General features: G+C 42.2%; 1 protein-coding gene across 1 annotated transcript in view; it reads left to right on the top strand.

The window, feature by feature from the left end:
* alk (ALK receptor tyrosine kinase) overlaps positions 1-15,426 on the top strand; it is a 346,989-nt gene that overhangs the window by 308,713 nt on the left and 22,850 nt on the right. The window contains exons 11-15 of the mRNA XM_061082808.1: positions 419-529; positions 7,362-7,527; positions 8,843-8,990; positions 12,986-13,096; positions 14,327-14,468. Of these exons, the coding sequence (XP_060938791.1) occupies positions 419-529; positions 7,362-7,527; positions 8,843-8,990; positions 12,986-13,096; positions 14,327-14,468 (678 nt within the window). The remainder of the gene's footprint in view (positions 1-418; positions 530-7,361; positions 7,528-8,842; positions 8,991-12,985; positions 13,097-14,326; positions 14,469-15,426) is intronic.

Below are 15,426 nucleotides of genomic sequence, written 5' to 3'. Positions count from 1 at the left end.
GGTTTCTCTGTCCTGAGCCATCACAGCCAGTCAGCCAGCCTTTTTCCTGGACTTAATTCTGAACTTGAGGGGAAGGGATCACGCTACACAAGCAAGCTTATGATATCAGTCCTGGGAAAGCGGTGAGGCTGCAGGCTTGATGGATTGCTCCAAAAACCCCAAACTGAATGGGCTTACATATCTACAGTAGGGACGGAAAGAGAAGGGGAGAGATTCAGAGGAGCTACATGTTATGCATCCTACCCTCTCTGTACAGCCATTGGTGATACAGATGAAAGAATGACCCCTGCTGGTGGTTCTGTATTTTTCTGTGTCTGCAGCTGCTGTGATTAAGCAGCTCCTCAGTGTAACAGCAACATGATTTTGTTGCTTCACACAAAGGAGAGAATTCACTGAATGCAATATTTTCCATTTTCAGCCAATGGCGAATTTCCTCCGGTGGTCACCAGCACAACCCTGCTACCACCCAAGAAGACGACAGACACGTCCATTGGAAATCCTTTGATGAAATTCCCCACCCCAGATGACTGTAAGTGTGAGCTTTACTGCCACAGTCAAAATGAAAATGTGACTTACGCTCAGATAGCTTCTTCCCTGAAGAAGAATATTCTCCTCTATATATCTGTTTCTCCTTCTGTCTCTCTTTGTCTTTCCTGTTCTCTCTCTTGCTCGCACATCGAACTCACTCACACAATCGCCTGCATGCGTTAATGACTCACAATAACTGTACAGGTGCTGAACATGGCACAATGCATGGGCTGCAACAAAGTACGTGTGCCCCCTACTGGTCTGAACCATGACTCATCTGCGTGAGTGCCGCAGAGACATCCTTTGACATTAAATGGAGCAGGACAGGCAGTTTTCAAGAGTGCAATCCTCTCCTTTTGTTTCCTGAGAATGTCAGTGAAGCCAGTTACACAGACCTGACATTTTCAACCTCATACTCTCTCACCTCCACTTCTTCAAAAGGAGGAGGAGGATAGCAGAGGACCAATTTCTAAATTTAAAGTCATAAGTTATGTTCACATCAAACCTGCTATAAAACACATTTCTTCAGCTAGTAGCTTTTAAATTGTCCTGATACACTGGAATTTTTGAAGCTTCTCTGCTCTAAGTATGAGGCATTTCCATTTTAGAGTAACACTGGAAATAATCCTTATTTTTCAGAGATAATTGCTACGTCTGTAGACATAACACTTTTTATACGATGGCTGAACAGATGTGAGGTTCTTTTCACTCTGTAATTTTCACACCAGTTCTCAAGTCCAGAGAGATGATTAGTCTGGACTATTTCACACTCCAGCATCATAATTTGCCTTCATCCTTATCTTGTTTTGCAACCCTGCAAAGTGGCGTATAATACTCGGAACGCCCAGCAAATCAATTCTGAAGGCGTATTAAAGCAGGCCTTTTATTTCTAACAGGTTAGAAGAATCATTCTCTCTCAAGCCATTTTCAGACATGAACTCTGGAGGATGTCTGCACAATGGGGTCCGGACTTGTTAATCTACACAAGGCAAATATAAGTAGTCAGCAGATTAGATTCGATTTCGTTATCCAATTGACATAATGCACAAAACAAACTACTTGACCACTTTCAGGCCAGCGTTAGTCTTACATTTTACTCTGTCTGAATTAAGCCTGAGCAGTCCGAGCGGTCAGATGGTTCTCTCACTGTCCGCCCGCACTGCAGATTTAACATAGAGAATTCAATCTGCTCAACAGCTGCCAAAAAGTGCAGACGAGAGCATTCGAGCAAACGGTGCCTGACAAACCACAAAAAGTCGGGTGATTGAGGGACACAATAGGCAAAGCTTAACAGCAGCCCAGAGTGGAACTATGCTGACTGTTGACTTGGTGGGTCGTGGACCTGATGCTAATGCGTGGCTCTTTTTAAGCAGCAACTTGTCTGATTGAATGTCTGTGATGTGGGTCAGACTTAAACTTTGAACACAGAGCAGCATGTTCATCTTCAGAGATAAAAAGGGATAGTCAGAGATCACACTAATGTTTTCCCAGCTAACAAGATGTAATAATGTAACAGGATGATGCACTGAACTGGAACCACAGGCGTTGGTCAACCGGCGAACGCAGGCTACTCAGTCTATCAAGATGATTTTGCGCAGGAAAAATTTGAGGATTTTCAATCTTATGCAAAGAATATTTCATATTGGAGAGAATGGAGAAAAGGTTTTTTTTAATGTGCTTACACAGGTAAGACTCAGTATGGTTGCAATAAAAAGCCGGCAGACTTAAATCTCCTCTGCGAAACACGGCACTTTGAGATCACACCGCTCTCGCCCTTGTAATTATCATAGATATTAACTTGGGGGGGAAAAGGTAGAACTTGTACTTATTCAATGGCCAATTCAAAGAAAGCCTTGAGCGGTTAACATTCGCCATGCGTCTCCCTTCTCCCCTTCTGGAGTTGATGCTTTGACGTCTGTAGAGCAGGGCGGCAAGTCTGATGAGAGTTTTAGCTCAGCAGACCTGTCACTCCAACAAGGCTGTCTTCTTCCCCCGACACGCTCAATGATTAACCCCACCAGGCGTCAACACCTCTTGTCTCCTCTCACTCTCTCCTTCATCTTTCCATTCTTTCTCTCTGCATCTGGACCTGGCACCTCTAGTTCTCCTTTTTTCCTCCATTTGTTTACCATTTCATTATTCAAAGCTGTTATTGACAGTCTGTTAGTTTCCATTACTGCTCTTTCATCGCCCTGACTTTACTTTCAGTCAGCATTCCCCTAAATCTCATTCTATTGTCTCACTTCTTGCTCCTGCGCTTTATTTCATCTCCTTCACCGCAACTTCACCTTCATTCTTCTCTTTCTTCTTGTCCTTTGCCCTCATCTCCATTGATTCTCCACTATTCTGGCAACCGACGCTTTCATTTCTCACCACTGCTCTGCTGTGTGGAACCCAGCGCTCACTGCTGACTCATCAGCTGCTTTGGGGGAAGTGAAAAAGTCAAACTAGATGAGGCTGCTTCCCTTTCTTTCTGTGATTACCTCTCCTGATGGGAAAGGAACGCGTCACTAACCCCAAAATCAGCTCTGGGCTTATTTTTCTCTGGCCATTAGTAGTATGAGAGTGTGTGAGTGTGTGTGTGTGTGGACGATGCACACAATGCACCGTCACAAAGCAACCAAATCTTACTGCAGCTACAGCTCCTCTGCATGTGGAAAACAGACAGCACATTTTCACATCACGGTTTTCAACTTCTGCTTGTATAACTACAACAAACACCCAAGTTGTGCAGAGTAAACTGGCATCAAATGACAGAAGGCACAGTGACTGAAGCAATCTGATTGGCCCTTGAAAGTAAATGACAGCAGATGTCGCTCCCTGAATGCTGCATGCAGAAAAGCCTTCTTTGCCATTACACGCTCGCTAATTAGCTACACAAAGAAGACGCGAGTCTGTGCCCCATTGTTTACTTCTGCATAAACACTGGCATGCGGCAATCAGTTAGCTAGTTGCTGTTACTTTGGATTTTGGAGGGAGAGGACATTAGTCACTAAGACAGATATTAGACTGATAACGAGCGGTGTCACGCAAAAGACTTTGTAATTAATTGGCCGCGTCTGCTACATAAGCTTTGTGTTTAGCATTCACATCCATTCATGGCGTGTCAGCCTTGATCCATCTTTCTAATGGCCAGCCCAAGGAGGACAACTGTCACTGGATAAGGAGGATACATGCTAACAGAGAAAAGCAGTGTAGAAGGAAAAATCTATGTGAACTTAACTTTAGTATGTTTGCGGTACATGCAGTTGTCTTTTAAAAGTATAATTTAGTAAATGTATAATGAAAGGAAAAGTTATCTGAGGCATTTACTGTGGTATTATTGCATTCATTTAAAATAATGGTGGAAACAAAACTAAAATTAAAAAACAAGAATCATATCTATCTACTAATTCCACAATTTAGAAGCTAAGTTATATTTATATGAACGTTGACTAAACAAGCAAACAGCGCTCTGCAGCAGCGACAGAAGGGGCGTACGTGATGTTGTAGATCCTGAAAACAACGACAACTGATTCTCCAGTTTGAGGTTCTGCGAACTGAGTCGAGCTTCACTGAATTTGGAATAAACAGGTGAACAGCTCTTTGTGCAGGAGCAGTGTAGCAGCTTCAGAGATCTGTCTATGACCACAGGCCAAACAAACAGTCCATTCCAAACACACAGGTTTAGAACGGACACATTTGTCATCTGTCTTTATTTCTTTATACTTACGCATTAAGCAGGCTAACACGACCATGGCTGAATTTAAACAAAACATTAGAATTAGAGGATGTATGACTCTGAACTTAATCAAATAGCAGGTTAATAAATCACCCCTTCTTGTACTGAGTTATGAAATACTGAGCCCTGACCATCTGTCCGTCTGAATGTCAATCTGTCTGTTGCAGCACCCAACAACTTTGACATTGCTCATTATTCTGTCACAAAACTGAAAGAATCTAAATGGCTTCATTCTGGCAAGTTAGAAACTCGTACAGCAGCATTTCTTCCTGCTGGTTTGCTTGCTACAGATTGGTCTTTGTCTTTCACAGAGAATGGGATGTTTGCTGTTATTGTTTTAATAGTGTGCAGCGGGGATAAAGATGGGTAGAACATTTTTATCAGTGGTGCAATACAATCAGGCGTGTTCTAAGCTCTGACTCTCTCCCTTTGACTTCTTTTCTCTTTCTCCTTCTTATTCGGCTCATGTGGAACAATTCGTCACTGATGACAGTGTGTACAGCGTTGGCCCTCTCTCTGATGGAGGCCAGTGTTTGTTATGATGATGGCGTTGCACCTGTGGCAAAGTTCACTGAAAAGCAGATTCATATAATAGTCAGGCAGAGTCAGAGTCTCCCCGGGGATGTGTGTGTGTGTGGGTGTGTATCATTATGTGTATACGAATGTGTGTGTTGTGGGTCGGAGGGTCTGACGGCCGTGCACACCACTTATTAGAGAAGACAATCATCTTTGAGAGCGACACATATTGTTTTTGTTTGTTGTGCCAAGTGCCTATCACAGGCTCATTACACCACTGGTATGTATGTGTGTGTGTGCGTGCGTGCGTGCGTGCGTGCGTGCGTGCGTGCGTGCGTGTGTGTGTGTGTGTGTGTGTGTGTGTGTGTGAACTCGCTCATATCGATGGCCCACCAAGATCAATCAGTCGGGGTGAAGTGTGAAACCAAGCGCACCCTGGGGAGACGGGAGAGAGAAATCGAACGAAACTCTTGGTTACTTTCAACAGCTGCAGAGCTACTGTCAGGAAGTTAAGCTCACTCTACATAATAACGACCTCATTCATATCAAATCACCAAGACTTCACTACAAATTAAGAACTAAATTGACTATATAACGTTCTACCTTAGGGTTCTTTGTCTTTAGCATGTTCTACCGTAACTGATTGCCATCTCCGAGTAACCAATGAAGTACAGTAAGATTTACGTCTAAAGCATTGTTTGGCTTCAGTGGCTTTTCTGCTCCAGTGATGGATTTATTCCCAGCAGTCCTAACTCTTTTTACTTTGTAGGGTGTAGAAAATACTGACTAGAGGGCTCAATTTACTGCTGCTGAATGGGAGCCAGGCAGAGCTCTCGTCCCTCCACAGCAGTGGGTTTTTTTTTTACAGTAGGAGTGCATTTGGTAAGACTAGGCTATACTCCAAATCGTTCTGTTTCCCTTAGCGGTGGGTTTTAAGCATCCTCCTGCTTGAAAAGCTTTCTGCTGGCAACACTTCACCAAACTCAGAAAGGGTTGTTATTGTGGGACGGAGTGGAGGTCTGTATGAATTACGAACGTTGCATCAGTTAGCGAGCGCCCTTGGACCAAACCAATCACGAAGCTCTGACTGACGAATGTGATAACATGCAGTCCATCCAGGCCTCAGCAGTGATACTAGTCATCATTTGGAGTGGTGGTGGCAACAACAACTGGCACTCAGGATGGTAGTTTTTCATGGCTTTGACTTGATTACATCCCAAAATAGGTTTCCCTTGAGAGATCATTTCTATCCTTCCATCCACTGTCCATGACACTTCTCCTTTGAGGGTTGCCAGTAGAGCTGAGGCCAATCCCACCTGGGCCAGTGTATCACAGGGGCAACATTTACATAATGTCTCCAATTAACCCAACCCCAATTTGCATGTGATTGGACCGTTGACGAAGCCAAATCACCATAAGAAAACCCACAGAAACGTGGGGAGAACATACAAACTAGACACAGAAAGACCAAAGACATGAACTTGAGATAATTGATAAGACAATGGTGTATGTTCTCGTTGTGTTAGTTCTAGCAAAACACATATGCTAAAAAAATGCCACCTTCCTGTCATTTTTTCCACCTAATTAGTAGAATTTTGCAACAGATTTTTGTAAATACTGGTATCTCTCTTGCAAGGTTTCAGCTTTAATAGGCATTACACAACAGGCAACTTTAACAACAAAGGTGTTCAGATTAGTTTATCTAACACTTGAGATTTACTTCTTGCTATCTTCTTTCTTTCCTTTCCTGAGTCATCCGATTAGAATAAAATGTTAAAACTATGTCTGTATTTAATCACAAACAGTATTACAGTCTGAGGTCAGAAAAACCACCCTGTAAGTTGCTCTGTTGCAGACACAACTTTGACTTTAACTCCTCTGCAGATGTGCAATGATCAACCCTGCTCTGAAATGAATGATAAGTAGTCTCTGAGCGACCACAGCCCGTCGGAGGGAGGAAGGCAGAAGGGGGGGGTGGGATGTGCTTCAGATGTGCTTCAGTCCCTGGTGTCTCCCTCACTGTTCTGTGTTCACAAGCCTTAAATCAGGATTTAGCACTGCAGTGTTAAGTCCTTCCACGTCCATCTGACAAGATTAATCTAGTGCTAATTACAGAGAAAAGAACTCCAATTAGCATCAACACGTGGGATTACACAGAAAATGAGGAGAAATGTTTGTCACCTGTGATCCTGTCTCCGTGCGTGCCCTGCTGCAGTGAAGATGATGATAGCAGCATCTCATACGAGTGGCTTCCAGTTTAAAGATTGCCTCCCCAATATGTAATCATTTGCCTCATGTCTGTATATTTGTGTTTTATTGACGTGAAAGTGGAGCAGTGGGGAAAGTGAAGGGGAATGAATGTGAGACAAATAGAACTGTAATGGGTCTCTCTTCAGTCTCTCCATCATCTTTAAGTTCGCTAAAATGCATGAGATATGGAATACTGTTTGTGCGTCAGTGTGTGTGTGTGTGTGTGTGTGTGTGTGTGTGTGTGTGTGTGTGTGTGTGTGTGTGTGTGTGTGTGTGTGTGCGTGCATGTGTGTGCACCCTCTATGATGTTCTAAATATTTTTTTTCCCCCTTTTCTTCATTTGCAGCCATGAAATGGATTTTTCATACCTGTGGGGCTGTGGGCCCCGAAGGCCCGACGCCCTCTCAGTGCCTCAGCTCCTACAGGAACAGTAATGTCAACGTGACTGTCAGCACCCGAGGGCCCTTCCAAGGCATTCAAATGTGGCGGGTCCCAGAAACTGGCACCTACAGGTAAGACTGATGTCAGAGTATAAAGTCCCTGAGCACACAAGTATCTGCCTAACTGTTATTTTTACAACATGTGTTTCACTCAGCACCCACTCTGTAACAATGCTATCACTTTCCTAAGGGTCACTGTGTTGCAAGGTCAATCATTAAATTCACTTGGGCTCGTGCGCATTTAGTAAACGGTACACACCTCTCATTTTTAGGTATCAGCACACACTGTGCAACTGGCAACAAGGCGGCCTCTTCCTCACACCCACCTCCACTCCTCTGTGCATCAGCGGCACATCAATCTTCCAAAAGCAAACAGAGAAATATCACTATCAGATTCTTGCAGGAGGTTGGAGCTACGGCAGCTAAATAGCATGATTCACTCAGCACCTGACTCCGAAAATCCAAAAACCACCCACCTCCACGTCTATGTTGGTGGCCTTAAAGGCTTCAAAATACCTAAAAAATCTGCCGCAGTGCATTGACCTCCAACTGTGCGCTGCTACAGGATTAATCCTGTAATATCCACTGCCTTGTGCAAGATCAATATTCCTCCTGTGGGCATTCATGACAACCTGAGGTGTTTAACTTGGATTTGACTTGAAAGCTTCTAGCCTCCCACATCAACACAGAAACAAACACACACACACACACACACACACACACAAACACCACTAAGCCCAACCAAAACCCTTTACTCTTAAAATACACAAAATAGTGGACATCAACGTCAAAACACCTGTCCCAGAGTTTTAGAAAAACACCTCCTGCCTCCACGCTAACTCCGTAATCGTTGTCTTGATGCGTGATCCTGGTTTAGCTGGCAGAGCTTGTAAATGAAGCTGACAGACGGCCACAGGGATGAATGTGCGCTCTGCATCTCCCCGAAGTCATTAGGCAAACAGCTGAGGTAGCTACTGGGCACCGGGCATGGTTCTCTCTCGCCCCACCAAGCTCGACCACCAGGGAAGAGAAATATCGAAGCTCTCCCAAAAACCAATCAAGCTGTTGTTTTTTTCCTGGCAAGAAAACTGGAGCGTTTGAAATGGGTGTTGTTTGCTACTAAAGGTGTGTGTTTGAAGGACAGATTGTGTGTCCATGCAGTTCAGTTTTTGTTTGCATGTTTTCTGTGCCATGCTTGGTCAAATGTTTTGGTATTTTAATCATATTTTGAACATGGAAGACAAAATATACGCATCATCATTGTTAAGTTACAGAATATTGTTGTTATACATGTTTATACCCATGGAAATGAAATGAGGCCGCCCTTCCATTCCCACTACAGAGATTTTTTGATTTGTGATGTGGTTTTTGTTTGTGTCTCTGCCAGGATCACAGCGTACGGTGCAGCTGGTGGTCGCAGCGTATTGGCCATGAGCAGGTCACATGGTGTATACATCACTGGAGACTTCCTGCTAAGGAAAGGAGATCTGATCTACATCCTAGTGGGACAAAAAGGAGAAGACGCATGCCCTAATGTGAGCCATTTTGAATTTATGAGTCAACTATCATGCTTTACATCAATACATATTTAGTAGCATATGACAAGCTATAGTCTACATTTATATACTAATATAGTTAAATATAAAGCAGCGATGTTCCTCTAAAATATTTGCTCACTTCTGAAAAAATACAGATTCAATTTGTGCATCTACTGTGAATGACCTTCAACCATTTTTCTTTTATATGGAGTCACAAATTAGTATAATAAACATTTTACCTTAGAAACTGCTTTTAGCGATCACTTTTGTCATGGGCCGATATGATCACTGTAGCCAGTTGTAAAAAACAACTTTTTAATTGTCCAAACATGTATGAAAAGACCCACAATGAACACTCTAAGCGGACTACTTGATCACTATACTAATTATTTAAAAAAACAGAATTTGTATAGGATTGATTCTTACTACAACATAATTTGCTAATGAATTGGACTGAAATATATTTAATTTACCCCACTGTTAAACCTGATAGTGGTGGAATGGAAACTATGAGACTCAACATTCTATAACATTCTCCAAAGTGCAAGACTTTCATGGACCCTGGCAATTTACCCCCTGGACCCTGAGCGGCCCCTAGACCTCACTTTGGATACCTATGCTCTAAGTGGTTACGTTTTATGGGCACCAGTGACTGTTTAAGTATGCGATCGACGCTTTCAGTGATCTCTCCATTGTCTCTCTCAAGCTTACTTGTGTTCTTTTGCCAGCTGTGGCTGTCATCCATTACGCTCAGGAGTTTTTTCACTGGCAGTAGCGCAGCATGCTTTTCCTCTCAGTTCACAACACTGAGACTAAAACCCCCACAATCCCTCTGGTTGCCAGCGAAACCATCCATCATTTGCTCTTCAAACATTCCACATTCCAGGCCTGTCCCTCGATGAGTTAGTTACTAGTCAAACAACAATCATTGAGGAAATTATCCACAGAAGCTGTAAAGTTTGCCAAATGGAAGAATCCATCTCTCTCAGTCTCTCTGTAATTCAACACATTTCTATATTGAAGAGAAATTTACATAAAAGTGTCCTACCTTTCCATCAGTCAATCAATCAATACAACTTTAGTGCTTTACTTAAAAATCACCACCTCCCCCACTACACACAAACACACAAACACACACACACACACACACACACACACACACACACACAGAAAGACAGACAGCATGGGCTTAATAGAGCACTTAGAAATAAAAAAAACTCTCAGTAAAAAGAGGAACTGAGGAAACACTCACTTGGACAAGAGGCAAAACATCCCAAATAAACACAAGCAAGGCCAGCTTCCCCAAGATACCAAGGAGGAAATATGTCATAATTTTAAAAAGACACAAATTCTGAATAGAACAAAAGATAAATCATTAGAAAGAGAACAAAATCATTAAATCGTATAGAATATATGTGTTAAAGTGAGAAAAATCAAAATAAATAAAAGATGAACAATAAAATATAAATAGAGTATATTGTGTTTAAAAATACAATACACTATAATAATGATCATAATAATGGTAATAATAATAATGATAATTTGATTATTAATATAGTGTATTCAAAAGGAAAAACAAAGAAGGGTTAGGGTTAGGGTTAGGGTTAAGAAGTGACTGCACAGAAATGAAAATGTCAGGGGAAAAAGATCACATCTATTTGTTAATGCCCTGGCATGAGGGGTACATATTTACATGGTAATATCTATTTATATAATGTGATTTACAAGACGATGGTAATTTAACAGCCTTTCTTTAATTGTGTATGGTATAGCAGGATATCGAGCGGTTCTAGCGGCCTTTTGTGTTCAAGAGGCAGAATGTGGAGCTTTGCAGGCAGGGGTCCTCGCCGCTGTCATGGAGTTATTAGCTTGTGAATCAGTCTTGAAGTTCTTAGTAAAGCAGAGGGGGACTAGGCTGTTCCTAAGAGAGACTGGAGTCGTTTAAGGTTCTTCTTATTTCCCCCCACTTGAGACGACGACAGGCAGCAACTCTCTCCAAAGAGTCGCTCTGAACGTGAGCTGTGCTGTCGAACAGAGTTTTCTCAACTAACTTTCCCTCCGGTGAGAGAAATGATAACTCCCTTGTCCGGACAAATACGCTTCTGTGCGTCTCAGGCACGTTGGCACATAGACACACACCCACACACACGCACCTCCTTTCTGTCGTTCACTTCCTCTCCCAGACACAATCTCAACTTTAAAGTGAGCAGCTGGAATGACAGAAAAGGGTGAGAGGCAGAGAGAGTGAAGAAGACTCTCCCATAACAATTGAGTTGAGCTGCATTTTACCACCTCCACCTGTCAATCACAGTCAATAAAGTCCCGCCCCTACTCCAGTCCTCCCGGCCCCTCAGACTTTGGGTTCAGACAGACGAGGGAGCTTGTGAAGTTCAAACACAGTGAGGGGAGGAAACTGATGCCCTCTCTCTCTCTCTCTCTCTCTTTCTCGGTCTCTCTCTCGGTCTCTCTCTCGGTCTCTCGGTCTCTCGGTCTCTCGGTCTCTCTCTCTCTCTCGCTCTCCCTCTCTCTCTCTCTCTCTCAGAGTAGGACTGGCTCCAGGCAGTTCAGCACGATCGCACAAACAAGGCCGACACATCAATTCAAAGGACCTCAGCTATGCCAATGTCCCTGAATCTAACATAATTTGCCAACAATACGTCCAGTTCCATTTTAATAAAGAGGCTGTATTTCCGGGAAACAGACTGGAACGACGACAAAATGACTGACAGACTGTCTTTTAGGTTAAAATGACCATTCATCTTAAAACTCTTGAATCATATTGCCAGTACGGCATCATTTTGTTTTACTGTTATATTCCCTTTTAAGATGAAATGCACTAGTGCTGTGCTCGTTCTTAACCTGCCTGTTTGGAATGGGCTGCAATGAAGACGTTCTAGTTAATATTTTTCATAAAAGGAACCTGAATTAGTTTTAAACTTTTCAAAATAGCTCTTGTAGTTCAGGTCGAAATAAAGCCTTACAGTAGTGACATGAACATTGTGCTCTTACTTTGAAGACAAATTACTGAAGTGGAAGTGATTCCATGCTGCTGCACATGACAGAGATCAGCACCTGTGAAAGCCTGTGTCAGTCTGATACGGTCAACTAAAACATGAAATTATCAAAACGACCTGCCTTCAACTCTGATTTGAGGTTTGACTCAGTTGCCAATAACTCCATCCACAGACTGAGGTTACACTGCCCCTCCCCCACCAGACTGCTACAGAGCGCTGGTCCCCTGTTTATAAATATTTTATAAATATAGAATGTATCTCGTCTCCAAATCGCACTAAACTCAGCACTGCACTTTCCCACACAATTTATTATATATGCATCCCAGGTGAGAAGCCGATAAGAAGAAGGGTTCATGAGATATGCGTATCACACACAGACGTTTGTGGAATTAGTAGGTAGATAATTTTCCACTCGTTTAACCTGCAGCATTCATAACAAAATGATAAGAAACGAACAATCATTGAGATAACGTGAACATGAATCTATTATGAAATACAGTTATATAATTTAATGTCTGTTTTTCCACATCTCATAAAACATATGAAACATTAAGTTTGTGAACAACATATCAACTCTCTATTTACAGATCTGCAAGATTAGCAACTAACCAGAAGATACAATACGGATTATTTTTTGAAACGGCAGTGAAACTCCTGAGATGTCTTATTGAGTCAAGAACATGAATCCAACACATGAAACAGATTTTCAGTCATGTAAAACACCGAAGGTAAAAACAGGAAATCAGTAAACATCCTAACCTCACTGGAACTGTCTCATAAAGAGAACGACAGCTTGTGCTTTTCACTTCCTTTTTTAATCTGGATGTCTCCGCTTGGTATTCGCTCCCCACTGAAATGCTAAAATCTCACACTCGCAGGAGCCGGGGTTTGGCAACTGCTCTGCCTTCTCATACACGACTGACATCCATGAAAGCAATTCTTCTGCGAACTGACGTCTCTCTCTCCCTCCTCTCGCAGGCCAATGGCATACTGAATAAGATCTGCCTGGAACAGAGCAGCCCAATGGTGAACAAGACTCAAGTGAAAGGGGGAGGAGGAGGGGGCGGAGGTGCCACCTATGTATTCAAGGTAAGAAGGTGCTGAGGAGAGGAAACACCTGAGGAGTCAGGGAGATACTGGTTATAGAACAATTTTTATGTAACGTCTATCTTGTTTATTAGTTTTGTTCTTCGTCACTTAGTCTGCATTGTCTTATTTTTGAGGCCTCTCTACCCCAGAATTCCATTGCATTAAGTCAAGTCAGAGATTGTTTAAATCCCCCAAATACTGTATATTGAGTCCCCTTTCTTTATTGCAGTATGTTGAGGTTCAAGGTTGAGTTGAGTTAGGAGGCCGGACAGATAACAACTGGAGCAAGGTGCATAAAATCTCTGTGAGAAGAAGACACAACAATGATTTCGGCAACAAGAGCCAACGTTTAAATACATTTGTCCATTACCGTAGCTTCACATGAAGACCACTGTGGCCTGTGTGACTTGGTGAGATTGTAATATTCCTTTTTACAAGGACAACTCTGACTTGGTCACGGCAACGCAACCGTTAACTTATTGACTTTCTGTATGGCTCATCTGCCTCGTCTCCCTGATGTATCCAGCTTCAGTTTCAATACGTTATTTCAGCCATATCTGTACATTGGAACGAAAATGTGTCTCTCAAAACATGTGTGCACATGATTGATTGATGATTGACATGCAAACAGTTAAAAGACAATGCAAAATATAAGCAGCCGTTTAAAAGACTCATAAAGTGCCTGAGTTTAAATTATTTAAATAATAACAAATAAAAACATCATCTGTCTCCACAAAACACTTAATTCCTAAACCCTGTAACATATCACTCACAATACTTGTATGATTTTCCAGTCAAAAAGTGTCTCTTACTTCAAGTAGAAGACATATTACATTACAGGTTTTGGACGTACAAATGTGTTCTCAGTTCACTGTACCGTTCAAGTACTTCATATTACATATAAGAGAAAAGATAATATCATATGAAGCTCGAGAGCCCGGCCACCCGGGAGACTTGAGTTATGTTGGTTATATCTACTCTGATGAGTGAGCAGATAAACTGAACAACATTCTTAAATAAACCTATATATACCTCTAAAGAACTGATCTCCTCCCTTTTGCTTCATATTTTCATATCTTCAAATAAATGTATCTTAATAATATAGTGTCGATATATCATATCATATCAGTCATATCATCTCACATTTGTGCCAATGTTCCCCAAAGGTTGTTTTTTCCTCTAAAGATCTGATTCCTCTAAATATTTTAACTCTCAACAATAATGACCCAGGTGAACAAAGATGTGCACATCCCCCTCATCATTGCTGCTGGGGGAGGAGGCCGGGGATACAGCAGCCAATCAAAAACCCAGCTGGAGCAGATGGACTATGACCCCAGTCAGCCTGGACGCAATGGGAAGTCGAGCGCAGCAGGTACAATACCAAAGCTTTGATGTGTGTTGGTTCCATGTATTTTTGCGTGTGCAGCTGATTGTGTAGTGATTATGTTCACATTTAACTCAGTACACTCAGTGCATTGCAGTAAGAGATATTGAGGCCATGAAAGATAAGAGTTGACAGCTAATAATCAACATTGCTGTAATGTATATGGTTTATCTTTCCCAGCTTAAAGATGAGAAGATGAGTGTTATATGTTCTCTGCATGTATCCACATCCAAAGCCATGTTTACAGGAGGCCTGAGGTGGAAGTGAATGTGCATGTCTAACTGTGCTGGCTTATCCAGAAGGTGTTTACTTCTGTCTTAATGTAGAAGTGCCAAAGACGTTCCACCTCTGTGTCCTAGTGTTCGTGTTTTGGCAAAAAATAACCTACTCATGATAATTCATATTGAGGACTTTGTTCTCTGTTGTTGCTGGACAGAACTGGGGAACATTGCATCTTTGCACGCTGCAGGCTCAATTATTCATGTGCTCGGAGTTGACGATCGGCCCAGAAAACATAAGATATTGATTCTTAGATCTTCACAAAGCCCAAGGTTTACTTTTGAGGAAACTTGTGAATGAAAAATGTAATATTCAGCACGTCCGTCCGTCTTTTCAATTGTTTGTCTGGCTCAGGCTTCAAACAAGAAGGAGGAACACAGGAGGGGGAAAATTAAATTGGCTGGTGCTCAGGAATATCGGAGGGATTAGTTTGAACTTCATTAGCTGTAACTTTAATCTTGAGTTACCAGATCTCTTTAGGTTTGTATAATCTCTGCTCTAACCTGTTTTGTCATCCCTAATATGGGATATTGGGATGTTGTGTATACATGCCACATGCATTTCTGTAGCTCCGCATCTTTTGACCCACTTAAGAACTCTCTCCCTCGCTCGCTGTCTCTGTCTTTTCCCTTCATCACAAACACACTGCGATTCACAACCAAAGCCT

Source organism: Limanda limanda, chromosome 12, assembly GCF_963576545.1.
Source record: "Limanda limanda chromosome 12, fLimLim1.1, whole genome shotgun sequence".
In the NCBI taxonomy this organism is placed as follows: domain Eukaryota; kingdom Metazoa; phylum Chordata; class Actinopteri; order Pleuronectiformes; family Pleuronectidae; genus Limanda; species Limanda limanda.
The sequence above is the reverse complement of the archived record's forward strand: the minus strand, read 5'-3'. Positions and strand labels throughout refer to the sequence as shown.